The 27,160-nt window shown below is 39.9% G+C and overlaps 1 protein-coding gene across 12 annotated transcripts in view; it reads right to left on the reverse strand.

Annotated features, from left to right (window-relative positions):
- BCLAF3 (BCLAF1 and THRAP3 family member 3) overlaps positions 1 to 24,230 on the reverse strand; it is a 51,976-nt gene extending 27,746 nt beyond the window's left edge. For 4 of the 12 annotated variants that reach the window (XM_025277232.2, XM_006041388.3, XR_326062.3 and 1 more), the window contains exons 1-5: positions 24,071 to 24,230; positions 21,727 to 21,879; positions 9,536 to 9,610; positions 6,543 to 7,112; positions 5,514 to 6,170 (exon numbers count right to left, since the gene is read on the reverse strand). In XM_025277232.2, the coding sequence (XP_025133017.1) occupies positions 5,514 to 6,170; positions 6,543 to 7,112; positions 9,536 to 9,576 (1,268 nt within the window). In that variant the 5' untranslated portion in view covers positions 9,577 to 9,610; positions 21,727 to 21,879; positions 24,071 to 24,230. Of the gene's footprint in view, positions 1 to 5,513; positions 6,171 to 6,542; positions 7,113 to 9,535; positions 9,611 to 17,774; positions 17,885 to 21,726; positions 21,880 to 23,624; positions 23,672 to 24,070 lie in introns of those variants that run through there. The other 8 variants (XM_006041389.3, XM_006041391.3, XM_006041384.3 and 5 more) reach the window with 6 other exon arrangements.
- Positions 24,231 to 27,160: the final 2,930 nt, after the last annotated feature.

Genomic DNA, 27,160 nt, shown 5'->3' on the forward strand with positions numbered 1-27,160 from the left:
TTAAAAAACTACATTAAAACTTAATTTCCTCTTCTCCACAGTTAAAAAACCAACTGCCTGGCAAAACAACAGTAACAAAAACCGAACCACCAAAATCAACGGATAATCTCCTGCTCTCTGGAAGTTTATAATAGGTAACAAAATTCATATGACACATGTAAAGTTTTCCTTTCTCAGTTTTTTTCTAGCTAATAACTATCACAAAGCACTTTCCAAATCATAAGTTTGTTCTTGTCTTCCTAAGAACACATTTAGAATTTTTGGAGTTGAGGGAAATGGATTAGGGAGACTGCTACTCCCTTAATTCAACATCTCATTATTACTTTTTCACAAAAGTCCCGTAACTGGCCTTGTCAACCTCAGTGCCCTTTCAAGACACCTGATAGAAGGTGGCCAAAACTGAACCCTCTCCCAGCAGCTAATCCTGTTACATCAGGCTGGCAGTGTGGCAGTCTTACCTTCACACCTCCTGCCCTTCTATTTCCTTTCCCTAGATTGCTCAGAATGGCACAGCTCAAAGTTCCTGGGTGTGTTTTCTGCCTTGTTAACCTATAAATGTAAAAGGTCTTTCATCTCATCTCCACATGTCTAAAACACACCAACCTTCAAAGCCTAGCTCACATGTCAACTCCTGAAAGAAGCCTTCCCTGAATCCCCCAGCTTGGGATCATCTGAATCACACATCACACACCACCTCACACATCACTCCACTGTGCCATAGTATTACCAACATCATCTTCTTGCCTCTAAGACCAGGGGAGAAGAAACCTAATCCTATGTGGGTCCATAGTTCCAGGGCACCTTAACAGATTGTCTCACAGGGTAGGTCCTCAAAAAATATCTGCTGAATAAAAAAATGATAAAATGGAAAATGACTGGCACAATATGAAATGGTAAGTTTCACTTTAAAAGATGACAGATTTCAAAATTCTGAGATCAATTTTTGTTTTTTAACTTTCTTGGCTTACTTCAAAATTTTTTTTAACTTAATTTAGATAAATTTAAATTTTTTCATTTTTTATAAGAGAAAATCTCAAATATATTCAAAAGTTCAGAGAATCCTATGATGAGCCTGTAAGTCAGCTTCAATAGGTACCAACACATGACCAACTGAAGCAGACTCACAGATCCAAGAGGAACACCCAGTTAATTTGGGCCCCAAAAGGCATAGCCAGGTGACCTGCCCAATGTTACAGAACTGCGCAGTGACCTACTGGAAGACAAAGACCTATACATCCCGACATCAAACAGAAAGTTTACCTCCCTATACTAGGACCCCCAAGAGGTACTAAGAGAAGACTGAGTGAAACATAGGAATGAAAGGGAATCTTTTCTCAATTAATTTTTTAGTTTAGAAAATATATATGAGAAATAGTAGAAGGAAAAAACGCGTAGATTTTTGTGATACCTAGCAGCAAGTTAGCAGGTTTGTGTATCACAAAAACATCTCCATCCAGCTTATTTTGCCTCCAGCTGAACAGTGCCCATCACAGGTAAGCTTGTGTGATTAGGTTACCTTCCTTCTATCCTAGCTGTGGTTTTTCACTCTTCCCCAGCCTAAGCAGCACCTGTTTGCCCAGAGCATCAGGGCTCCAGTGTTTTCTGGGGCTCATCATCTACCACATTCCCCTTTTAGAATGGGGAAAAATGGGTAGGGTCAGGGATGCCCTCTCTGTATCTCTTCACTGGGAAATAAAAGGATTAAATGCAAATATGGCTGAGGCAGTCAGTCCAACATTGCCTTCACTAGCCAACCTTCTCATTCTAGATGCCTAGTGCCAGCACCTGGGAAGTCAAAGGAGCCTCAGTGCAGGCCCACCTGCCCCAGCTTACTCTTCTCTGGAGACTGGCATGCCCTCCTTCCCTCCTCTCACCATCTTCCTAGCCTGACCAAGGTTCAGTCTCTCACCTATTCTGTCCAATAGTAAACCCAAACTCCCTTCATCTGCCCCATGACTTTCAGATGTCTACAACAGTGAGTGTTTGGAGTTCATAACAACCTTAGTACAGATTTTCATATTGTGACGCTCTTAACTTCATTCTGAAACATAGTTATGACTCATATGTAACTTCTACCTCTGATAATGCAGTTTCTGACAAAGTAGGTCACTAGAAGGTCACTAAGTCAACTAGGCTCCTATTTCTCAACATCAAATTATAAAATTAACAGTGTTCAGCATCTCTAATGAGGTCTACTAAAATAAAATCCTTCAAAATTGTTACTTCTATTGACTTTGTTGACAGAAGTATTAACTATGCACTGAACATTCAAGGAAGTGTCACCTACTGCTATTCTAGATACAAACTAATACCTAGAAAAATCACTAGGTTTCAATTGCACTGATAACTGGAAGACAACGTATTAAAACCGGACCCAAGCTAAGAAAGTAAATGAATGTATAAAATGAACTGCCTTATTAGTATCTCCAAAAAAAGTGGATACTCTAGATTTTAACCAACAAATAACCTCTCTGCACTCTATGATTATTTCAGTTTTATTAAGCAGAAGAAAATCTAATTTATGTTGGGAGTTGAGAACATGGCTCTGTTGAGGGTATTAACTATTAATACCTTTGTTTTATGGACACTTCATCAGTCCACACATAACTAAATTCAACCCCACAAAATTCTTCCACATTCATTCATCAGTTAATAATTATAATCAGAGAGAAAGATTTTTGTTGATTATGATGCAGTGCCATACTGAAAAGATGCATATATTTAAGAAAAATCACTAGGTGACATCTGCTTGTTTTCAACTGCACTGATAACTCAAAGAACATGTATTAAAACCTGACCCAAGCTAAGGAAATGAATGTATAAAATGAACCACCATTTATACATTTTAAACAAATGTATAAAATGAAGAACCAAGATTCTTCAAGTCTTTAGAAAGAACTTACAGTGAAGCTCTTTATTACACAAACCATTCTATAGGTCCTTGTCAGGTAATTCAAACATGTACTGACAGGTCCCACTAATGGGCCATGAAATTCACAAGACAGTTTATAAATTCAAAACAAAAGGTACAGCAGCCTCAATTTTTGGAAGCTCATTTTTGTGACACATGATGAAGATCGAGCTTCTATTTCTCAACGTGAAGTTATAAAATTAACAGTGTAAGCATCAAGTTTAAGGATATTACCTTAAGATTTTTATCTTAGGACCTTATCTCTAATAAGGTCTACTAAAATAAAATACTTCAAAATTGTTACTTTTAGCATTCTTTAAAAATGTTACAGCCAATTTATTAATTCTAATTTAAGTATAAAACATTAAATATTTAAAAAATACAAGATTTTAACTTTTATTTTTAAATTACTTTTACTATCATTTTAAAATTCAAAGTTTTTGTGATTTTACTTTTATGTAAAAATTCAAGATTTTTGTGATTTGATTGCATGTAATTTTACCTCAAAAGAAAAAAACTGTAAACAAATATTAAATACTGAAATATGTAAAGGTGAGTGTACTTGTATCTTCACTTTGAAATGCAGTGAAAAATTAAGATGGAATGATAGATGAACAGATGTGATTACAGAAGTAGAGTAAAATGTTAATTGTAGACTCTAGGTGGTGGGTATATAGGTGTCAAGTGTACAGTTCTGTATGTTTTATTTCAACTTTCAATTATGTTTCAACTTTTCTGTATGTTTGAACATTTTCATAATATAAGGTTAGAAAGAGAAAAATCTTAAGGTAAGATCCTTAAACTTGATGCTCAGAGCAACCTTTATACTCTTAAGATTAAGAACTAGTAGAGCCTTTAAGGAGAAGGCAATGACATCCCACTCCAGTACTCTTGCCTGGAAAATCCCATGGACAGAGGAGCCTGGTGGGCTGCAGTCCATGGGGTCGCGAAGAGTCAGACACGACTGAGCAACTTCACCTTCACTTTTCACTTTCATGCATTGGAGAAGGAAATGGCAACCCACTCCAGTATTCTTGCCTGGAGAATCCCAGGTACAGGGGAGCCTGGTGGGCTGCCATCTTTGGGGTCACACAGAGTCGGACATGACTGAAGCGACTTAGCAGCAGCAGCAGCAGAGCCTTTATACTCTTAAGATTAAGAACGAGTAGGAAATATAGCACAAAGTGACTTAAGACATATTATATGAAATAGAATGTTGCTGTTTAGTCACTAAGTCATGTCTGACTCTTTTGCGACCCCATGGACTATAGCCCACCAGGCTCCTTTGTCCGTGGCATTTCCCAGGCAAGATTACTGGAGTGGGTTATGACAACCATATATATAGTTATATACAGTTATGACAACCATATAGAAAAGTAGCCCCAAAAAGCTGTATCAAAATATTAATAAAATGGTCCTAGGGTAGTAGGATTATGGGTGATTTCCCCCTCCCTTCTATTTGTCCAACTTCTTTTAATATAATCATATATATAAATTCTTTCTGTGTACATATAAATATACATATGTATATTTTAAGATATTTTTGCAAGTATAATGACCGTAAAAAAAATCAGGAAAAGGGACAGTTAAATCTAACTTTAAAGAAAGAAACAAATGTATTTTGTTTTTTGTTTTTTAAAAAAAAAAAAGACTATGGATTTACCACCCTCACTTTTACATTCTAACCTTGGATTTTGTTCCCTCTAGTTTTTTATTCAAATACAGATACGAGTCAACTGTGAACATAAATCACCAAATCAACATGGTCCATCACTTTTTAACTCACATACTGGTAGTGTATTAAGACAACAAACAAACTAGCTGATGCATCCAAGTGTCAGTGCCTTATTATTCTCAGAATCCATAAACAGAGGTAATAGAACAAAGCATGCAATCCACTTTAGAGGAATAAAACCTATTACGAAAGTAGTCTTTTTTGTTAAAGTCTCATTAAGCGCTAAACCAAATGTCTTACAAATTGGCCTCTTTATAGACTCTAGCCTAATTCCTCTACCTAGGAGAAGCTAGTTGGTTGAGCTCCACTCCTTTTGAGATGGTAGCAAGAACCACGTTAAGTCATCCACCTCCTTGAGACACAAGGGGACATATAGATTTGATCCCCAGGCACAGACTCAGATCTAAGTCACTTCATCTCTCAAGGCCTCATGGTCTTTCTCTACAATATCAGGGCCTGCTGAAAGGTCCCTTCCAGGCCAAAAATTCTCTGAATTTCATGCAATAGGGAAAACAGGCTTTGAGAAATTGAGCAAGGAATAGGTCTCCTTGAACACTACCTGGCCTATTTGTGGGTATAGAAAATGTGGAAACATAAAAACATGTAAATTCATGAAGAGGACCAACTCCATAGAATGCTCTGCACCCCAAAAGCATCGTCAGATACAAACACGGAAACAAACATGACATCATCCTGTATTACTAAATCACGGGATTAATCCCCATTACAGGGCTTTTTTAAAAAATCTGGCAATCCCCACCCCCTCACTTGATGAACTCTAAACACACTATGAACTCTATTTTCAAAGCTAAAAAAAGGTGGCAGAAACAGTTATTACACATCATTAAGAAAAAATGAAGATAATACCTAGATTTATTCTGTCCTTGCTTCACATCTACTTTAACTGTGAGTGACTTCTCCTTAAGAAAGACAGATGAAGGTTTCAAGTCGGAATCACTATTATCAAGTTGGTTACAGGAAGAGTTGCTCTCTTTACTGCCAGCCCTTTCTTTCTTTATTTTGTCCTTCCGTGTGTCCTTACAGGATCTCGAATCAACATCACTTTTATCTGAATGGGTTAAGGCAGCACAGTCTTTCTTAGATGGCTTAGAAGATTCTCTGACCTGCCCACCTTCAGTCTCTCTCCCTCTTCCAGCATGAGAACAACTGGACTCTCTGTTCACAGGGCCTTTTTGAGAACCCAATTTTCTATCTTCCTCCTTAGGGTACTTCTGAGCTCTTCCATCATAAAAGTCCTTGTCGCCATCTGAGGTCTTCCGATATTTGTGGCGAGAATCACAGGATACCTTGGCTGCTGAACTGGTCTCTGGGAACTCCCTTGGAGCATATCGATAAGTTTGGGTTTCAAGGTTCCGCTGATCTTTCTTCTCTTGGTAAGGAGAAGAAAAATGCCTGGATTTCCACTGTGGGCTCCTGGCAGGCTCTCTGTTTTCATACCTCTCCACATCGTGAGGTCTTTTTGATGTGTGTCCATATTTTCTGAAATCATGATCCTCAGGATACCTGTGTTGACATAAAACAGTTTACATTTGCACTAGAAAGAATAAAGTGAGAATTTATATGTGTGGAATGTTGGGCAGCATGGCTTTAAATGAAAAATATAGTGGAAAGTTAACCTACAATCCCTTAAGCCAGCTCATAGATGCACAAGGTTACTTACAGAAAATAGCATCTTTTAAAAAAATATATTCTAGCCATCTACATGATTTACTCTAAAAATAAACACTGCACTACTATCAGTAGACCAAAACTACATTGCAATGCTTTTAATCTTTTAGAAAAAAGATTTTCAAGGTTATCTTCAACCATAAAGTAAACAGACTTTTTCATTTGAGGCTTTATATCAAATTATGCTAGTTTAATATTTTTCTATACCTCTTCTGAAAAGAGCTCCTTTTCTCAAAATCTTCAGAGCCTCTTCTAAGTGACTGAGAGTATTTTTCATCTTGTATCCTCTGGTACCTCGGTTCATCTTCATGCCAATGTCCTTCGAATCTAAAAGAATCTGTTGTTGATCTCACAGATGGTGTCCCTCCTTTTTCACTTCTTCTATTTCTGCGGTCATCAGGAATATATCTTCCTTGTGCTTTCTGGGGATAACAACTCCTCTGGTGCTCTCTGTAGAACATACCTTCTGAGTGTCTGGGCACATACTGAGCTCTTCTGTTACTATCATCTCCTCTTTCTGGTAAATATACTTGGGGAGGCTTATAAGTATAAAACTTTTCTGAAGAGTTTCCTCTTATGTTTGGGGAAGGTGATCTATGCTCGTAAGATCGGTAATGTATATTTTCATGAGAAGAAATCCTTGGTTTGCTCTGTCCATATTTCTCATCGTCCATTCTCCAAGTGATGGGTCTTTTGGGATCCTTCCTATAGTCGTAGCCATAATGCTCATATCTTTGCTTGTAGTGTTCAGAACTTCTAGGCACTGGCGATAAAGACCTATGTAAACAAATACAGAAAAGTTTAGTCCATTCAAAGACAATACACTAAGTTGGTATTACAGTGACTTATCCAAATAAAACGTTTGCTTTCCCCTGCCTCTTCCACTCAGATTCATCAGTATTTGATATATGTATTCTAAATTGTTCACTTGGGAGCCTGACTATGCTTCTGCCCAATTCAACACGCATACTCTTTTCACCTAAACTGATATACCCCATGTACATATCAAAATGGGCTGAGCACAGCCATCCTACTAGAGGAGGACCAGCTTAGGTACTCAGCAGGATCCATTTTGGAAGATTGCTGACAGCAAAGTTCTGGCAAAAGGGCCCGTCAACAAAGCTTACGTCAGGTTCCATGGTCAAGTAAGAAATAAGGAGAAAGAGGGTTAGAGTCACACAATTAAGTGTGCAGGAGAGTCTCTGGAAAACCGAACATAATCTCTGAAATCAAAATAGATTCTAAGAGTTTATGTTGCATATCAAATCCAAACTCAGACCCCAAACTGATCCCACACTTTCCCTAACTGATTATCTATTCTCTCTACTAAGGTTATATCAAGTAGCAAAAACTACATCTTAAAACAGCACGTGGAGGTGGTGGGAGGAAGAGGACCTTAAGAAGTGGACCTCATGCTTAGTCCTTCCAGTATTACTATTGACATAAATAAGTTTTATTTCCCAGACCTGTCCCCTTATATATAAAATGAAGGAAGTGCTGTTGAATCAGAGCTTTTATTTCTGTGAATATGTGCTTTAGTGCAGCTTTAATGATCTCCAGGGACAGCATGTCCTTTCTGTAACTACCTTCTTCAACACCTGAGCACTGCCAACATGGAACCTTTCATTCCAACTGAGGAGGAAGCCTTCTGTATCTGAGGAAACCAGTCTGAGAGAAGAGAAGTACTACCATCTGGTTCAAATTTGCACCTGGGGACCTTTCCTCCCATCTGACTTGTCCAATCTCCCAACTTCCTCCCTGAGAGTTTAATGTCTTCTAACCAATGCAGCAGCTACCTTTGCAGTTTTTGTTATCAGCCCCCCTCTGCAGCAGCTGCCACGGAGTTGAAACAACCACAAGTAAAACTCTTTCCATTTGGTGACATGTCTAGGTTCTCCCTACAAGAAAGGAGGCTGATTTATCTTCCTCATGTACATACCATGACTTATACACTGGATTTGACAATGTCTCCCTCTAGAGTCACCAAGCTAGATGCACTGGCAAGTGCATTATTCAGTTGAAGCAGAGACTCTGTCATCCAGCTGGCTGCAACTCTTCACAGGAAGAAGCAACTGAAGACCCTGAGGACTTCCTGGAACACTCCATCTTTTCTACTGCTAAGGAGAAAAGCTGCCAGCCAGAGGCTGAGGTCTTCCAAACTGATGAAATACTCAATCTCTTACTTTAATCCTTACCTCACAATGAGTACTGCTTTGGTATTATACCTCATATCAGGGTTCTATTGCACAGAGCCCCTTTCTTCTGAAGGAGACTGCTGAAATAGTGGCTATCATTTACAGTTCTCCTAAAGAGACAAAAGAGACCCAGGGAGTCTGTTGGGAGACTCCATAGGTCTCTAGTGCTCTGCACGCCTCCTGAGCTTCTGTTTCAAGGCAAACTCCCTGGAAAGATAGGGACAGGGCCTCCCTAAGGGGCAGAGAGCCAATGTGTTTGCTGTCCAGGATAACAAGATAATGTCTCCTCCAAGGCAAAGGCCGGGCAGGATTCCCTACTGTCCTTAATGGGGCTTGGGTTCCTCAGCTGTGTCAGCAGCTCCCACCCTCAGAGGACTAGAGGTAATATGTGTGTGTGTGTTAGTCGCTCAGTTATGAGTGACTACATGGTTGCAACCCCATAGACTGGGGCCCACCTGGCTCCTCCGTCCATGGAATTTCCCAGCCAAGAATACTGGAGTGGGCTGCCATTCCCTTCTCCAGGGGATCTTCCCAACACAGGGATCAAACCCAGGTCTCCTACACTGCAGGCAGACTGTTTACTGTCTGAAAGCCAGAGGTAATGGGAACACAGGAACATGAAGCTCAGCTGCCTGCTGCACATGAGTAATAAAGGCTTTTGTCTCTGATCCAAGAGTGCCTTGTGACACGCTAATCTGTTAGCTTGCAAGCTGGGAACGATAGCAGACCCTTTAGAGTTGGTGACAAAGAGTTCTGAGAAGGCACCCAGAAATCAGGCACTAAGCTTGGCAGGGTCTTTTGTGCCACCTCACCAGAGCCTACCACAAAAGGGTGAAACAAATGACCTCTGTGAGGCCCTCCATGTTCAAACCATTTACTTCTTTGCATTCCCTTTTCTTTCTGAAGCTCTTCCACATTATAATTTGGTCTTGAAAGTGACAAAATGAAAACTGTTGAAGCACGTTCCAAACCCATGCTTACTCTGCTTAACTAAGGACTGCTCACCTGTGCCTCCACCTGGGGGATCTAGAGCGTGACCGTGCCATCCTTTGACACGTGAGCCACTATCCTCTTTTTACACTGCAAAGAAACACAGGATTAGCAAGTTTGTAGAAAGGGCCTGTAACCTGCTCCAAAAACAGTGAATGCCACTGACAAAAAGTAACTTAAGCCCTCTGTGCCTCAATTTCCTTATAGCACCCACCTTATTGGAATGTTGTAAACATAAAATCAATTAGATCAAAGATAAGAAAGTTTTTTCTGTAAAAGGCCAGAGCATAACTATTTCAGATTTTGCAGTTCATATAAGGTCTTCATCATATTATCTTCTTCAAAAAATTTTTTTAAAAAAATATAAAAATCATTTGTAGCTCAAGGACCACACAAAACTAGGCCCCAAAGGCCAAATGCATTGTAGTTTGATGATCCCTGAATTAAGTCATGAAAAAAGCTCAGAATACTGCCTGGCACACAGCAACTGCTAAATAAGTGTTTCAAAAAGAGGGAACACTCCCCCAGAATTCCTCTGAGCACAACCACTACTCTTCCTCCCCACCTTTCACCACTGGTCACATACATATAACTGCAGTTACGTTCATACAATCACAGTCAAAATATTTAGGAATACTTGATGATATATCCCACTTTTAAAATTGTTAGATAATAAGAATTACAATGCCTAATTATCATACTCAATTATCACCTAACTTCCACCAGATAAATACACCAAAACTTAAGCATGATTAGACATTTAATTTGCTTCTGTTTTCTAAAACAAATAATGTCAAATAAGTTAATTTTAGAAAACATATAAACTAGGTTTTAAAAATACATTTCAGTCTTTAAAAGAAACTGGTAGATTTAGGAACTGAATTTTTATAAAAAAACACATTTGGGTATAATCTTTTATAAGTTGTTTTTAGCACAAGTCACTCAGTCGTGTCTGACTCTTTGCGACCCCATGGACTATACAGTCCATGGAATTCTCCAGGCCAGAATACTGGAAGCCGTTCCTTTCTCCATTTCAGTAATCTTCCTCAGTTCTGATACTGTAGTTAAGTAGTGCCCAATTAACTGGACCCAACTCCCTGATGGCTTTCAAAATTATTGCCATGGGTCCATGAATAATACACACAGCTACCAAAAACGGACTACAGAATGAATAAGGGTATGTCTCACATATTAGAACCTCTATTTTGCAAATTTCTGAAGATACTATAGCCACTGTTAAAATATAAATGACTTCTTGTCACTACGAAGTTTTATCACTGACTAATATAAAAAGTACAACCGTTAACTATGTGAACATAGGTTTGCAAATGGAGTTCTCATAGTCAAACATTTGCAAACTATTGCTATAATAAATTTCAGAAGAAAGTAAAAGCATGTAAGGTCAAAGGACTTGAACCAGATCACTCACCAGAATCACATTCAATTCAATTCAGTTATACACTGGTTCTTTTCAAAACAAAATGTACTATGAAATTAAGACACTAAAGCAGAAAGTGTTTTCTTCTGAAAGTGAAGTTTCTCAGTCATGTCCGACTCTTTGCAGCCCCATGGACTGTAGCCTACCAGGCTCCTCTGTCCATGGGATTTTCCAGGCAAGGGTACTGGAGTGGGTTGTCATTTCCTTCTCCAGGGCATCTTCCCAACCCAGGGATCGAACCCAGGTCTCCCACATTGCAGGCAGACGCTTTACCATCTGAGCCACCAGGGAAGCCCAGTGTTTTCCTAGTAACTAAAAATATAAAAATGGGTGGGGGGGGATGGGGGAAGGGATAGTTAAGGAGTTTGGGATGGACATGCACACAAAGCTTATATTTAAAATGGATAACCAGCAAGAACCTACGATATAGTACATGAAACTCTGCTCAATGTTATGTGGCAGCCTGGATGGGAGGGGAGTTTAGGGGAGAATGGATACATATATATGTATGGCTGAGTCCCTTCACGGTTCACCTGAAACCATCATAACATTGTTTGTTAATCAGCTATGCATGAGTGCTTAGTCGCTTTAGTCATGTCCAACTCTTTGAGACCCTATGGACTGTAGCCCACTGGGCTCCTCTGTCCATGGGATTTTCCTGGCAAGAATACTGGAGTGGGTTGCCATGTCCTCCTCCAGGAGGTCTTCCCAACTCAGGGATTGGACCCATGTCTTCGGTGTCTCCTGCATTGTAAGCAGATTCTTTACCACTGAGCCACCAGGGAAGGCCCTAATCAGCTATAACCCAATACAAAATAAAAAGTTTAACAAAAGAAAAATATATATAAAAATGTATTCATTTAACAAATGTCACTGAGTACATATTATTTGCCAGGCACTGTTCAAGGGAGAGAGCAGTGAAGAGAAACAGAAGAAAGTTCCTGCCCTCTTGGAGCTTACATTCTACCGAGGGAACTTACAATTTAATTAAGGAAGTTTTGAGTACATGCCTAATAAATTGAACAAAAATAATAAAGCCTAAAGGTTGTACGGGAGACACCAAACACAGTTGATTGTGATAAAAAAAGTATAATTTTCCCAGAGGGTAATTTTTTAATCCATTTTATTTTTTGTAAAACATTTATTGAGATACAATTCACATATCATACAACTCACCTATTTAAAGTGTACAGTTCAGTGTTTTTCAGTATATTCACAGGGATCTGTAACCACCACCACAATCTAATTTTAGAATATGTGATTCTTCGTGATTGGTGTCTTTCCTTTAGCATAATGTTTTACTATTATCAGTACTTCATTCTTTCACAGTTGAATAATATCCCACTTTACTTTATGGGTATACCACATCTTGTGATTCATTTATCTCTCAATGAATATTTGGGTTGTTTCTATTTTGGGGGCTATTATGAATAATGCTACCATGAATATTTGCATACAAGTTTTGTGTAGACAAAGTTTTTCAATTCTCTTGGGCATAAACCTAGGCATGGAACTCCTGGGTTATACAATCACTCAATGTTTAACTTCTTGGGAAACTGCCAAAGTTTTCCAAAGCAGCTACATCATTTTACATTCCCACCAGCAATGTATGAAGGTTCCAATTTTTCCACATCATCATCGACATTTGTTATGGTCTGTCTGTTCCACTATAGTCATCCTAGTGAGGGTGAAACGGTACCTCACTGTGGTTTTGATTTGCATTTCCCTAATGACGGGTAACTTCAAAATATGTAAGAAATTATGAAACTAATCATGCCTACTTTCCTTTAATCTAATAATTTGTCTAAATGTGTTATTCTAAGATAGTAATTTAAAAGAAAAAAGCAGCTATATATACTAAGATGTTTATATCAGCTTAATTTAAAATAGGAAAGAAAAAAATCCACTCAAACTAATCATAATGCAAATGCCCAACAGTCAATAAAAGATTAAACAAATTTAAAATACATACATCTAGTCACTCCCTACCTTTCTCCTAGCCTTGTATGTCTTTTCCTTCACATATCTTATTAGTTCACCAGAGCAAATGACTTGCTTTTCCCTGATCAGGCCATTCTGTTCATACCACATAGGTGGCTTTCACTCACTCTGCCTGACAAATCCCTATTCTTTCAGGACTCTTTGACCATCATCTCCCTGAAATTCTTTCCCTGACTTTCTTTTTTTCCCCCTGAGTTCCTTTCTTTTTGGGAATTCTGAGTTTATTCTACAATTCTGTCAATACATTGCGATTATTTAATATAACTATTTATCTCAATAGGCAAAAGAGTCCAAATGGCACATCACAGAACACAAAACTCAAATGACCTATGGACATCTGAGATGTTCAACCTCAATTAGTAACTGAGTAAATACCAATTCAGATCATAACCATTCCACACCTGTCAGAATGACCACAAAAAAATGGAAGTTGCATATTTCACAGTGTTGGTGAGGCTGTGGAATGATAGAGACTGTCGTACACAGCTAAGCAGGTATATAACCTGCTTATAACCAGTTTGGAAGTGGTTGGCAGTACCCGTTAAACTTCAACATGCTCATATTCCATGAACTAGCAATTTCACTCAGGGATAGAGCTTAGAACAGTGGTTCTCCAACTTTAGTTCGAGGAAGAGTTACCTGCAAGGCTAGTTACAACACAGAATGCTGAGCCCTCCTCTGGGATGGGCCCTATTTCTAGCAAGTTCCCAGGTGATGGAGATTCTGCTGGTCCGGGGAATATAAAACTACTGGTTTACTCAAAATGGATTAAAGATCTAAATGTAAGACCAGAAACTATAAAACTCTTAGAGGAAAACATAGGCAGAACACTCTCTGACATAAATCACAGCAAAATCTATGACCCACCCCCTCGCAGAGTGCTGCTGCTGCTAAGTCACTTCAGTCATGTCCAACTCTGTGCGACCCCATAGATGGCAGCCCACCAGGCTCCCCCATCCCTGGGATTCTCCAGGCAAGAACACTGGAGTGGGTTGCCATTTCCTTCTCCAGTGCATGAAAGTGAAAAGTGAAAGTGAAGTCGTTCAGTCGTGTCCGACTCTTTGTGACCCCATGGACTCCTCCATCCATGGGATTTTCCAGGCAAGAGTATTGGAGTGGATTGCCATTGCCTTCTCCAACCCCCCAGAGTAATGGAAACAAAACCAAAAATAAACAAATGGGACCTAATTAAACTTCAAAGCTTTTTCACAACAAAGGAAATTATAAGCAAGGTGAAAAGGCAGCCTTCAGAATGGAAGAAAATAATAGCAAATGAAGCAACTGACAAAGAATTAATCTCCAAAATATACAAGCAATTCATGCAGCTCAATACCAGAAAAATAAACGACCCAGTCAAAAAGTGGGCCAAAGAACTAAACAGACATTTCTCCAAAGAAGACATACAGATGGCTAACAAACACATGAAAAGATGCTCAACATCACTCATTATCAGAGAAATACAAATCAAAACCACAATGAGGTACCATCTCACACTGGTCAGAATGGCCACCATCACAAAGTCTACAAACAATAAATGCTGGAGAGGGTGTGGAGAAAAGGGAACCCTCTTATACTGCTGGTGGGAATGCAAACTGGTACAGCCACTATGGAGGACACTGTGGAGAGTCCTTAAAAAACTGGAAACAGAACTGCCATACGACCCAGTAATCCCACTGCTGGGCATACACACCAAGGAAACCAAAACTGAAAGAGACACATGTACCCCAATGTTCACTGCAGCATGGTTTACAATAGCTAGGACATGGAAGCAACCTCGATATTCATCAGCAGATGAGTGGATAAGGAAGTTGTGGTAATATACACACAATGGAATATTACTCAGCTATAAAAAGAACACATTTGAGTCAGTTCTAATGAGGTGGATGAAAGAGCGAAGTAAATCAGAAAGAGAACCACCAATACAGTATATTAATGCATACATGTGGAATTTAGAAAGAGAGTAACAATAATCCTATATGCAAGGCAGAAAAAGAGACACAGATGTAAAGAACAGACTTTTGGAATATATGGGAGAAGGTGAGGGTGGGATGACTTGAGAGAATAGCACTGAAACATGTATATTACCATATGCAAAATAGATGACCAGTGCAAGTTTGATGCATGAAGCAGGGCACTCAAAGCTGGTGCTCTAGGACAACCCAGAGGGATGGGGTGGGGAGTGAGGTGGGAGGAGGGTTCAGGATGGGGGGACACATGTGCACCTGTGGCTGATTCATGTCAATGTATGGCAAAAACCACCACAATATTGTAAAGAAATTATCCTCCAATTAAATTCATTAATAAAAAGAGAAAAACTACTGGCTTAAATGTTAAGGTATAGGTCACTTGGGAGAAAATGTTTACAAGTGAGATTTACTGGTTATGTGACAAAAAGAAGTATTACTTAGAATATTTTCCTCTGCCAATATGAAAATTAGCTTTATTAAAATTCAAACTATTCACTTAAAATGAGTGAATTTTACTGCATATAAGTTATACCTCAAAGCTGCAAAAAAAAAAAAAAAAGCTTTGGGGTGATGAAAGTGCTGTAAGATTAGACCAGATATTATGGAGATGATTGCACAATTCTGCTAACTATACTATCAAAAATCATGAACTGTACATTTTAAACCTGTAAAATATATCTCAATAAAGGTTTTTTTAAGGTAACTTTGTTTGCATTTGCTTTTTTGGGTTCATCAGCTAGTAATAATTAGTAGTGGCTCAGGGACTTAGTGCATAAGAGAAGAGAGTTCATTTAAACTCTAGAGCTAAGACGGTTTTTACATTTTTAAAGCATTGTTTAGAAAGAAGAAGAATATGCAACAGAGACTGTATGTGGCCCACAGTCTAAAATATTTACTATTTGCTGCTGAGCTTAACTGCTCAGTTGTGTCTGACTCTTTGCGACCCCATGGACTGTAGCCCACCAGGCTCCTCTGTCCATGGGCATTCTCCAGGCAAGAATCTGGTCCTTTACAAAAAAGACTGCCAATCCCTGAATGAAACTGGGTAGGGCAGCAGGTCCTTGCATGCTCTGCTGAGCTTCCCAAGTGGCTCAGAGATAAAGAATCCACCTGCCAATGCAGGAGACGTGGGTTTGATTCCTGGGTTGGGAATATCCCCTGGAGAAGGAAATGGCAATCCACTCCAGTATTTTTTTTAAATCAAGTCATGAAAAGACATAAAGAAATCTTTTTTAAAAATTATTTTCCTGAAGTATACTTGATTTACAATGTTGTGTTTAATTTCTGCTGTACAGAAAAATGACTCAGTTATACATACATATATATTCTTTTTCAAATTTTTCCTGTATAGTTTATCACAGGTTATTGAATATAGTTCCCTGTGCTATACAGTAGGACTTTCTTGTTTATCCATTCTGTACACGATAGTTTGCATGTGCTGGTCCCAAATTCCCAGTCCATCCCTCCCCCATGTACTCCAGTATTCTTGCCAGGGAAACCTCAAAGACAGAGGTCGCAAAGAGTCGGACACAATTTAGTGACTAAACAAAACACTTGTGACTAGCAAAGGACAGAACTGGAGAGGAAAAAAAGAAAAAGAAACACCAGCAGGGTTTGTGACTGGGGAGAAGGAGGTATCAATAATAAAAGAGAAATTCATTTATACTGTTCCTTCAGAGTGAACTGTTTAAGGGCAGTGAATGAATCTGTGTGCCCTTGAACTTAGAAAGATGACTGGACAACAGGGGTATCCACTCCCAGGAGGATGCTGAAGGGGATGCTGGTGCCAAACAAAGCCATTCCTACCAGGACAGAACTGGACACATCCCCTCACCTGCCTGAAAGGCCCGGCTCCAGCAGTTCTCTCCTTCCATAGCATCACTTCCCTTCCCCATTAGGTCCCTTCCATCACTATACAACCTCTCTCTCCGTTTACAAACAAAATCCTCAAAGGGCTGCCTGTATACCACAATCATTCTCACATTCTTCTCCTCCCATTCTACTTGTCCCCTCACCAATCTACCTTTCCACTCCACCAAACTGCTCCAGTCAAGGTCACTAACAAAATCCACGCTAAATCCAATGGTTCTTTTCCCTCTTTTTCCTGGATCTACCTGCAGCACCAGATGGTTAATCACACCTTCCTCCCAGAAACATTTTCTGCACCTGGATTCCAAAATACTACACTTGCCTGGTTTTCCTCATTCCTCTAACAATGCTTTGTCTCCTTAACTGGTTTTTCCTTATCTCACCATCCTGATCCTTAAATAGTGAAGCCAGTCTTCCTCTAAATAGTGACTTCAGTCTTTGACTTTTCATTGTCTACACTCTCTTCCCAGTCTGCACTTTTCTTCAATCTCATGGCTTTAAATACTCCCTATATACTAACAACCCCAAGTTGACATCTCCAGCCCTCACCTATCCTCTCTGTTGCAGCCTTCCACATCCAACAGACTGCTGGACGCTGTAAACATGTCCAAAAGCAAACTCCACACCTTCTTCCAAAATCTGCTCAACGTTTGCCCCACCTCAATAAATGGCAACTCCATCCTTAAGAGTTTTCAACAAAGAGGAAACATAACTGTCCAATAAACATACAAAAAGATACCCAACACTACCTACTCAGGAAGATAAAATTAAAACAATGGAGTACCATCTCATACTCATTAGATCTGAAAAACTTTTAATCTGATGACCCCCATATGTTTACAAGAAAGCAGGAAAAGACAATTTCTCAACTGAGGAAAATTTGTCCTCCAAAAAACATGAAGCAGAAGCAAACTCTAACTTTATACACCAAACAGAATATATCCCAAAGCATTTAGGAATGTATATTTTAAAAACTCACCTTGAATCAGAAATTTAAAAACTAAGAACAGAAACATATCAAAAAACAGAGTGATATGACTGAAAAAAATTAACTGAACTAAACGGAAAGAATGGGAGAAAATGGCTGAATTATCTCAGAAGTGAAAGTCACTCAGTCGTGTCTGACTCTTTGCAACTCCATGGACTATACAGTCCATGAAGTTCTCCAGGCCAGAATACTGGAGTGGGTAGCCGTTTCCTTCTCCACGGGATCTTCCCAACCCAGGGATGGAACCCAGGTGTCCTGCATTGTAGGTGGATTCTTTACCAACTAAGCCACAGGAGAAGCCCAAAAATTATCTCAGAAGGGAAGAATAAATTACCAGGTGCCCCAGGGGAAATAAATGAAATGATTCAGTCACTTTGGCAAACAGTCTGGTAGTTTCTTAAAAAATTAAACATAGTAGTTACCATATGACCCAGCAATTCTAATCCTAGGTATATACCCAAAATAAATAAAACCATGCATCCACATAAAAATTTATACACAAATGCTCATAACAGCCTTATTCACAATAGCCAAAATGCAGAAACAAATCAAATGTTCATTGAGAGATGAATGCATAAACTAAATGTGGTACCCCCATACAATGGAATATTATCTGGCCATAAAAAGGAACGAGGTACTGACACACAGTCAGACAGGGATGAATCTTGAAATCATTATGCTAAGGGAAAGAAGCCAGTCACAAAAGACCACATATCACAAGATTCATTTATATGAAAGGTCCAGAATAGGCAAATCCATAGAAACAAAAAGTAGACTGGCAGTTGCCTGGGTATGGTAGGGGGAGGGGAAGCACTGGGGGAAATGGGCACAAGGTCTCTTTTTGGTGTGATGAGTATGTTTTAAAACTAGACTGATGATGGTTACACAACTCTGTGAATGTATTAAAAAAACACTGAATTGTAGACTTTTAAGTGGGTGAATTGTGTGGTATATTAATTATAACTCCGTAAAGCTGTTACAAAAAAACAACAACAACTGACAGAGATTCCATACTAAATGTGAACTCAGCATTTACAAATGCAAAAAAACTGACCAGGAAAGCCTTTGTAACAAAGACGCCACACTGCCAGCATAGAACCAGGTCAACTCAGAACCCACAGAACAAGAGGGCAATCATCAGATCAGAGAAGTCAGACCTCAAGAGAACAGGTCACAGTCTATTCTCCTACAGTGGTTGGGTGCTGTCACCAGTTCACAGTAACGAGGAGCTGGAAGTGGATATAGAATCTCAGCGTTGCCTATTATTATTCTACTCTGATTTCATGGACACAGTTATATTTCTCTCACACACAAAAAAGGTTAAATAAATAGGGGAGTGGGTTTCTCAGATGGCGCTAGTGGTAAAGAACACACTTGCCAATGCAGGAGACATAAGAGACGTGGGTTCAATCCTGGGTTGGGAAGATCCCCTGGAGGAGGGCATGGTAACCTACTCCAGTATTCCTGCCTGGAGAATCCCATGGATAGAGGAGCATGGAGGGCTACAGTCCATGGGGTTGCAGAGAGTCAGATACGACTGAAGCGACTTAGCACACAAATGGGGAGCAAAGGTATAAGTACAAAGGTTAACCATTAGACAAAAATAAAAACCTTCCTCTTTTTAAAACAGAAGAGCAAAAACTACACATCACGGCATAAAGAAATAGCAAGTATAACAAAATACACATGATTATAAAATATTATGATAGACCAAACATATCAGTCCTAATAGTAAATGTGATGGGCTTAACTCACCTACTAAAATAAACAGGTTCAATTTGGCTCACAACTAAAACAAAGTAGTCGTGAAAGGTTAAAAATAAAAGGATGGCCAAATTATACAAGGCAAATTGAAATAAAAAGAGAGCAGGGGTGGGAAACCTGGAATCAGGCAAAGCAGAATTCAAGTCCCAAAGCATTCATCATGTCAAAGAAAGACACTTCAATGTTAAAAGTCACAATCCTCGATGAAGACAGAACAAATAAAAATACACATATTTACAACAAGTAACACTGCAACCACCTTCATGAAACAAAAACTACAATAGATGCAAGCAGACATAGAAACACTAACAATAGGAGACTTTCATATAACATGCTTAGTGGTGTTAAGACAAAAATGAGATAGAAGATCTAAACAGCAAAATCAACAGGGTAAATCTTAAGTATATTTATCAAACTCTACATTTTGATACTATTTGACAATATTCTTCTGAAGTTTCCACATCACATTCACCAAAAATACATTAGGTCACAAAGAACACATCAGTTAGCTGCACATAATAGAAACATTACAAACAAAACTTTCTGATCATAACACAATAAAACTAGTTTACTAACAAAAAACAAATTTCACCTTGAAATTTTAAAACCTCTTATTAAACAACTCCTGGATACTCTAACATAGATCTTTAAAGAAATAATGACAATAAAAGCTCTACATATCAGATTCTATGGGATGCATTTAGTCATCAAAGAAAAATTCATTGCACTAAACTTATTTATCAATAAAAATGAAAGAATAAAAGTAAATACATTTACTTCCAAGATAAAAAAAAGGAACTAAAAGCAGCAAAGTAAACCAAAAGAAAGCACAAGGAAGGAAATAAAGATAAAAGTAGAGGAAGAGAAAAGTAGATCTAAGTAATAAATCAGAATTCTGTAGTTTTGGGAAAAATTAAAATGGATAAACCACTAAATAATATAACTTGACTAGGAAAAATAATATAACTTGACTAGAAAAAATAAAAAAGAGCAAAGGGGAAATAACCAATGAAATAGAAGAAACATTTTAAATCATGAGATTATTTTATAGCCCTCTATCCAATAAATTTGAAAGCCCTGATGAAATGGATAATTTTCTAGAAAAACTGATTATTACTAAAATTGACCACATTAAAAAGCTTGAACAGACCAGTTTCCATAGAAGAAACAGAGAAAGTTATTAAGAAAACATTACATGAAAAAGCAGCAGGCCCAGATTGTTTCACAGGGGAATTCTACCAAACTTTCAAACATCAGATTGCCTCAATGCTCTATAAATTATTCCAGAGCTGGTATATCGAGATAAGGATCAAGCCTACAGGAACATTAACCTTTTGAGGAGATGAACCAGCCAAGACTGAGAACGAACATCCTCTAAGGAAGGTTGGAACCCTTTGGCATAGAAGAATGTTTCAATAAAAGAGACTTTCATAGCAAAAGCTATATAAAGACCCAATAAAAGGAATGAAAAGTGTGAATATATGGCTTGAGGAAGGTAAGGAGGCTGAGAAAGCCACTTATTAACAATATTTTCTAACAGTCTGTCTGGCACGGGAGGAGAGAAGCTGGGTTGCAGTTGAGGGATAGGGGTCTAGGCAGGAGGTTTTGAAATGGGAGCAATCTGAGCAGGTTTATTATTGATAAGGAAAAATTATGTGCATGGCACTGGGGACATAATGGAGAATGACAGTCATAGTAGAAATCTGTCTAGGTCCAATTAGTTCAGTGTTTCCTTTGATTCCTTACTATCAACTCCAAATAACGTAGTCAATTTCTCTCAATATTTCACATTTATATATTACCTTCTTCAAATGTCCAGACTGAATTTTTATCAGCAGGCACATTTTATGTTAATTTGGCAAATATTACTCACTGCTAGCAACTGCTAGGGGCAAATCATACAAAGTCAGAAGAGACCCAGTTTCTTTACTGCAGAAGCTCAGTCTTCACTGGATAAGAAGGATCACCAAGGTACCAGTACTTCCTAGTTCACTAAGTTGTTTTGCAAACACTATCTCATTTAATCCTTATAAGCCTTTGAGGAAGCCAGAAGTACCTCCATTTCACAGATGAAGAAATCAAGCCTCAGAAAAGTTAACCAACCTGCCCCAAGAGAAGGATGAAAAATCAGAATCCAGGGACTCCCAACATTAACACTTCCCCGCCTTGCAACTCCTACCTTCAGAAAGAGGACTCTGAAGTGACTGCCTGGTCAGCAGAATTGGACTTTAGCACACTTGAGAATAGTTGACATCCTGCATCACATCTAAAATTGCCGTCTAAATTTGGAAAGCAGCTTTTATGTCCTCTAGCTGCCTGGATATTCTGTAGCCTGTAGGACACAAAGACTATGTTTTATTCATCATGATCTCAAGGACTGTGTTTTATTTAGCTTTTTATCTGTCCCCCTCAGCTTTATATATAGTGCTTTTAATTATTTTCTCCTTCAACATTAGCAGATTCATTCATTCAATTTCATAACTCTGATATCATTATCAATATAATCTAGGGCATCAGTGTAAAACTTCAAATTTAAAGGTGAAAGAGTGGGGGCAAAGGGTATCACAGAACAGCTTTCTGAATTCAGAAATTAACATTAGAAAATCAATATGCTCATGTGCTCTGACATTTTTACAATATGGTAAAAAATTAGCAATGAGACAAAGTATATTTAAATGTACTTTCATTTGACCCTTAATATCACCCTGCAAGAAATGCAAGGTAAAGGCACTATAACCTCCAATTCAGAGTTGAGCAAACTGTCCATGTTCAAGATAATCAGATATACTGGAATTCGAGGAAGTCCTGACTTCAAATCTGTTCACTTTATAATGCCTTTGCCTCACCAAGATAACCCTTCTTTAGGAAACTAGTGAAGGAAGACTAGAAGATGAGAAACAGAATTGCCATCAACCAATAAACAGCGTGGGGGGCGGGCACGAAGAATGTCATCAACAAATAAGAGGCACGGGGAATGTGGGCGGGGCGGGGCGGGGTGGGAAGAACAGGACTTCTAGAGGAGGATACCTGTACTTGATTGCAGAACAACATAAATGGCCCTGAAGGGGTCCTATAGAAATCCTTTAACTGTTGCCTTTTGTTAGGGTGGGGAAAAGGACACTCACAGATTGTTGGTGGGAGTGCAAAATAGCACATCTTTTCCAGAGGGAAATTCACATTAAAAAAAAAAACAACCCAACAATTCTATCACTTAGGAATGTACACTAAAACAGTAATCATGGATGTGCAGATTTTACATTTCTCCAACCAAGTGTTTAAGTAGTGACAAACTGGGAATAACCAACTAAGTAAATTACTGCAGCCAAATAACGGCATGCTATGTAGTCAGGAAACAAACGAAAAAACTGGTTATCAAAGAGAATCTACTTCATAATTCATATATTCATCTCTAAAAAAAAAAAAGATGGAAGGTGTATCCCCAGCGTAAACACTCACAACAGTTATTTGAACGGTGAAAGAAGAGTTATCTTCCTCACCGTGGTTCTGTATATTTTAGAAATTGTATATATAAATATATTATTAAATATTTCGCTACATAAATATTTCTAATCAAATGTTTTAAAGGCTTCTGGGGAGGGTGTGAAAGAGCAGGGCTTTCAAAGGAACACTTTAGTAGCCATTTTAAAAATACCACGTGAAAAAATCAAGCATTCTACACCGTTAGCATTAAAACACCATCGAAAAATAAAACACTCATCATGACTCTACATCAAAATCTTTTATTTTCAAATTCAGGAAAACGTTAAGAAGGTTGCCTGGCCAGAAGTCTGAGAGACCTTCTTGATTTCTACCTGTGGTTTTTAGTTTGTTTCTGAAAAGGAAAGCAATCACCTAAGAGGCAGCTCGAAAAGCACCTCGGCAGGAAAATATGTGAGAGGGTAAGTTTCTCTCAGATTTCTTTCCCTCCCGACCTACGGACAGGGCAAACCTGACAGGAGTCGGCCCAGTTTCCTAAATACACCTCAGAGAACCACAGAAGATTCAATTTTCAATATGTTTCTAAAAAGACAAGTTTTACTTTCCAATGCAGGATAAAGAGCAGCCTTCACTACTCACTCTGGACGTTAGCAGAGGAAGACGCCGCTTCCCGGCAGGAGAGCCTCCTGAGAAGGACAAAGCGGGGGCTCCTCAGCTCGGGTCCCTCCGGCGACGCGTCGGCAGCCGCCTCTGGGAAAGGGCTCTGTCCCTGGGCACCGCCCCCTCCCCCCGCCCGTCCCCAAGACAGACGATCATGACCGCTGGGGGCCGAAGCCTGCCCGACAACGGGCGAGGGTCAGGGCCCCGGCAGCAGGTGCCCGGGTCGCCGCGTCTAAAATAAGGCACCGATCTAGTGTCCAGAGATAAGGGAGCAGTCCCCCGGGATCCCAAGCTGGGCCGCCGCGTCCTCCCAACCGCCTCAACCGTCTCACCCGTTACCACAAGAACCGTTCTCTAAGGCGACGGACACGCCCTCCCCTCGGCCCGGAGCCTCCTCGACTCGCCCGCCCCCCAGGGCCGCTCACCGGACCGAGAAGTTCCCGCTATCGCCGCCGCCGCGACTGCCGCCGCCGCCGCTGCCGGCCCCTCGGGCCTCGCCCCTCACACGGCCGCCGCCTCCCACAGAAACGGCAACACGGCTACCTCAGCCGGGCCGCGGGACCCGGAACCACTTCCTTCCGGAACCGCCTCGCCCCGCCCCCGCCCTGGCCACGCCCACTGCCTGGTACCTCGTGCTGAGCGCGCTCTCCCACCGACCTCTGCTCTCAACGCTTTCCCGGTGACGGATGCCCCGCCTGAGTGGCTCCGGCCTGAGCTCCTGCGCCCTCTGCCGGCCGTTCCCACCTCTGCAGCTCTGTCCAGGGCGCATGCGCCGTCTGCCGCGCTCCCTCCGGGAAGGAAGGACCACAATGGGTGCAATGGTTCGCGGATCCTGGAGGTTAAAGGTCAGGGGTAGGAGCTCACCCCTCAGTCACAAGCAGGAGCTTGGTGCCGTGGATTTCAGCCCACCCGAACCTGCAATGGCTGTGGCCTCTTTCCTGCCTACTCAATTTCTAACCATTCGCCATGGCCTTAAATTAAGCTTCTACCCAAAAAACAAAACCCCCCCTCTAGACCTTCCAAACAGGTTAATGATACCATTATCTCTCCACCATGCAATTAAAAATATTGACTCATTTTTGCCAGCTCTCTTGATTTCCCTCCTTCCACACTCCATCCAGCACCCCAAAGGTAGTATGTCCTCACTCTTGAAGCTTTCTCACTTGACACTTTGATGTTCTTTTTACCCCTTGCAAGATTTCTCTTTCAGGGTCCACTCCATCAGGTGGACATTTTATCTTGCCTTGCCACCATCATCTACTTCCTGCATAAGTTTCCCTCTCCACCTGAATTACTGCCATCAACCTGATGAATCCAACACCCATGACTAAGGCATGCTTCCTTAACTTCCTCAGTCCAGATGACTTGACCTCTATTCTACTTAATCCATCCGTTCCCAGGTACCCATTCTATAAAATCTAGATATCCATCACTTCATACTGTGTTGTAGCTAAAACCTTAAGTTTACAAACCCCATTTATTTGGACTCAATCCTCATTCTTGCAGTCCTGTGTCTCCCTTAGTCCCAATATACTTGTTCTTCAAAATCCACAGAGCCCTCACATCCCCTGACAGGCCCATGGCCTTTGACTTCAACCACCCTTGTAAGCAGAACACTTGAATCACCCTTCGATACACTCTAACATTAGATCGCTAACTTGAAACACTCTAGTTATCTGCATTTTTCATTCCTACACCTAGGTTTCCAAACACTGCTTGGGAGGAAAAAGCCACACAACTATAATATTAATATGGAGACCCCCTTGGTGCCTCTCAGGAATCCTTTTATGTGACCTCTCTCATTTCCATAATAGCTGTTCCTAATCCTTACCACTCTCTTTAAGCCCCATATCAATGATCATTTTCCTCTCTTCATACATGAGTTTTGCTTCCTGTTTTGCAGAGAGAATTTCCTGGCAGAGTGTATAAGCCCTTGCATTATGTGTTTCATACTTACCTCTCTAGTTGCTCTCCTCTTTTGGTCAATGCTTGGAAACATAGGTGTAGGAATGGAAAATGCAGATAACTGGAGTGTTTCAAGGTGGTAGTTTGATGTTAGAATGTTTGCATGACACTTGTTATTACTTTTAAATATCTGTGTTCCCTACTGCTACTGCTAAATCACTTCAGTTGCGTCTGACTCTGTGTAACCCCATAGATGGCAGCCCACCAGGCTCCTCTGTTCCTGGGATTCTCCAGGCAAGAATACTGGAGTGGGTTGCCATTTCCTTCTCCAGTGCATGTATGCATGCATGCTAAGTCGCTCCAGTCGTGTCCAACTCTGTGCGACCCTATGGACAGCAGCCCACCAGGCTCCTCTGTCCACGGGATTCCCTAGGCAAGAATACTGGAATGGGTTGCCATTTCCTTCTCTGTTCCCTACCTCACTGTAAACCTAATTTGGCAGAGACCAAATCTGTTGCTTACTATTACCAGCATTTAGCAGAATGTCTGGCATACAGTAGTGAGTCATTTTCATAAGTATGCTCTTTCTTTTCCATGATTAGGTTTTGTGTGCTTCACAAATACATATGTGTGTATATATATAATGAAGTATACAAAATTAATATATATATATATTTCTATTGATTCATCTTTGAACAAAGTGATTTTTGTTCAGACTTATTACTGATTAATAATAAGCACAAGTAGATGGCCCTTGCCCTTAATGCTGCTTGTGTGGACAAAGAAGTAGTTTGCATAAGGTCTCAGAGCTCTTGGTGTGTATATGACTAGAACGCATATATAGAACCAGCCTAAGAGAAGTGAAATGTTATTTGCCTTTCCATTTATATTGTTTTTCTTTGGTTTTCAGGCAAGCCAAATCTACTGTAGAATGCCAAGTATGCTTAATATAAGAGTTCTATATTAGTGAGAATAAATTATGCTGTGATAACAATCTCCAGATCTCAGTGGCCTATAGCAACAAATGCTTATTTTTCACTTATATTTCAAGTCCACCACAGGTCAGCTTTGGTTCTATCTGAGACCTGATGGGTTACATCAGGTTCATGGGGTCACAAAGAGTCGGACACGACTAAAACAACTTAGCACACACACATGAGACATTACTGGTGTCAAATCCAAAGAAAAGGACCATGAGTGGGACCATGCATTGGATCTTAAGGCTTCTGCTTTAAACCCGAATCAGAAATTCTAGGGGTGGGACCCAGCACAGTTTCAACAAGCCCTCCATGGGATTCTAAACCATGCTCAAGCCCAAGAACTACTTCTCTGTTACTTGCATTTTCTGTAAACCAGCAGATAAACACAGAGGCTTGATAAAATTCACACTAGTTTTTAAACTGATTCTTAAACCAGAAAAAAAAAGTCAAATTAAAAAGAGAGAGAATCAAGGCTCTTGACATAGACCAAGTGTCAACTGTCATTGTCATTTTTTGGAGGAACACTGCTTCGGGGCAAACCTGTCAGCTGCCCTGATGTGTACCTCCAGCCATCCTTCTGGATAGCTTTCTTTTTTAAATGCTAATGTGAGAATAAGGTAATTAGGAAGA

The sequence above is a fragment of the Bubalus bubalis genome, chromosome X (assembly GCF_019923935.1).
Source record: "Bubalus bubalis isolate 160015118507 breed Murrah chromosome X, NDDB_SH_1, whole genome shotgun sequence".
Classification (NCBI taxonomy): Eukaryota; Metazoa; Chordata; class Mammalia; order Artiodactyla; family Bovidae; genus Bubalus; species Bubalus bubalis.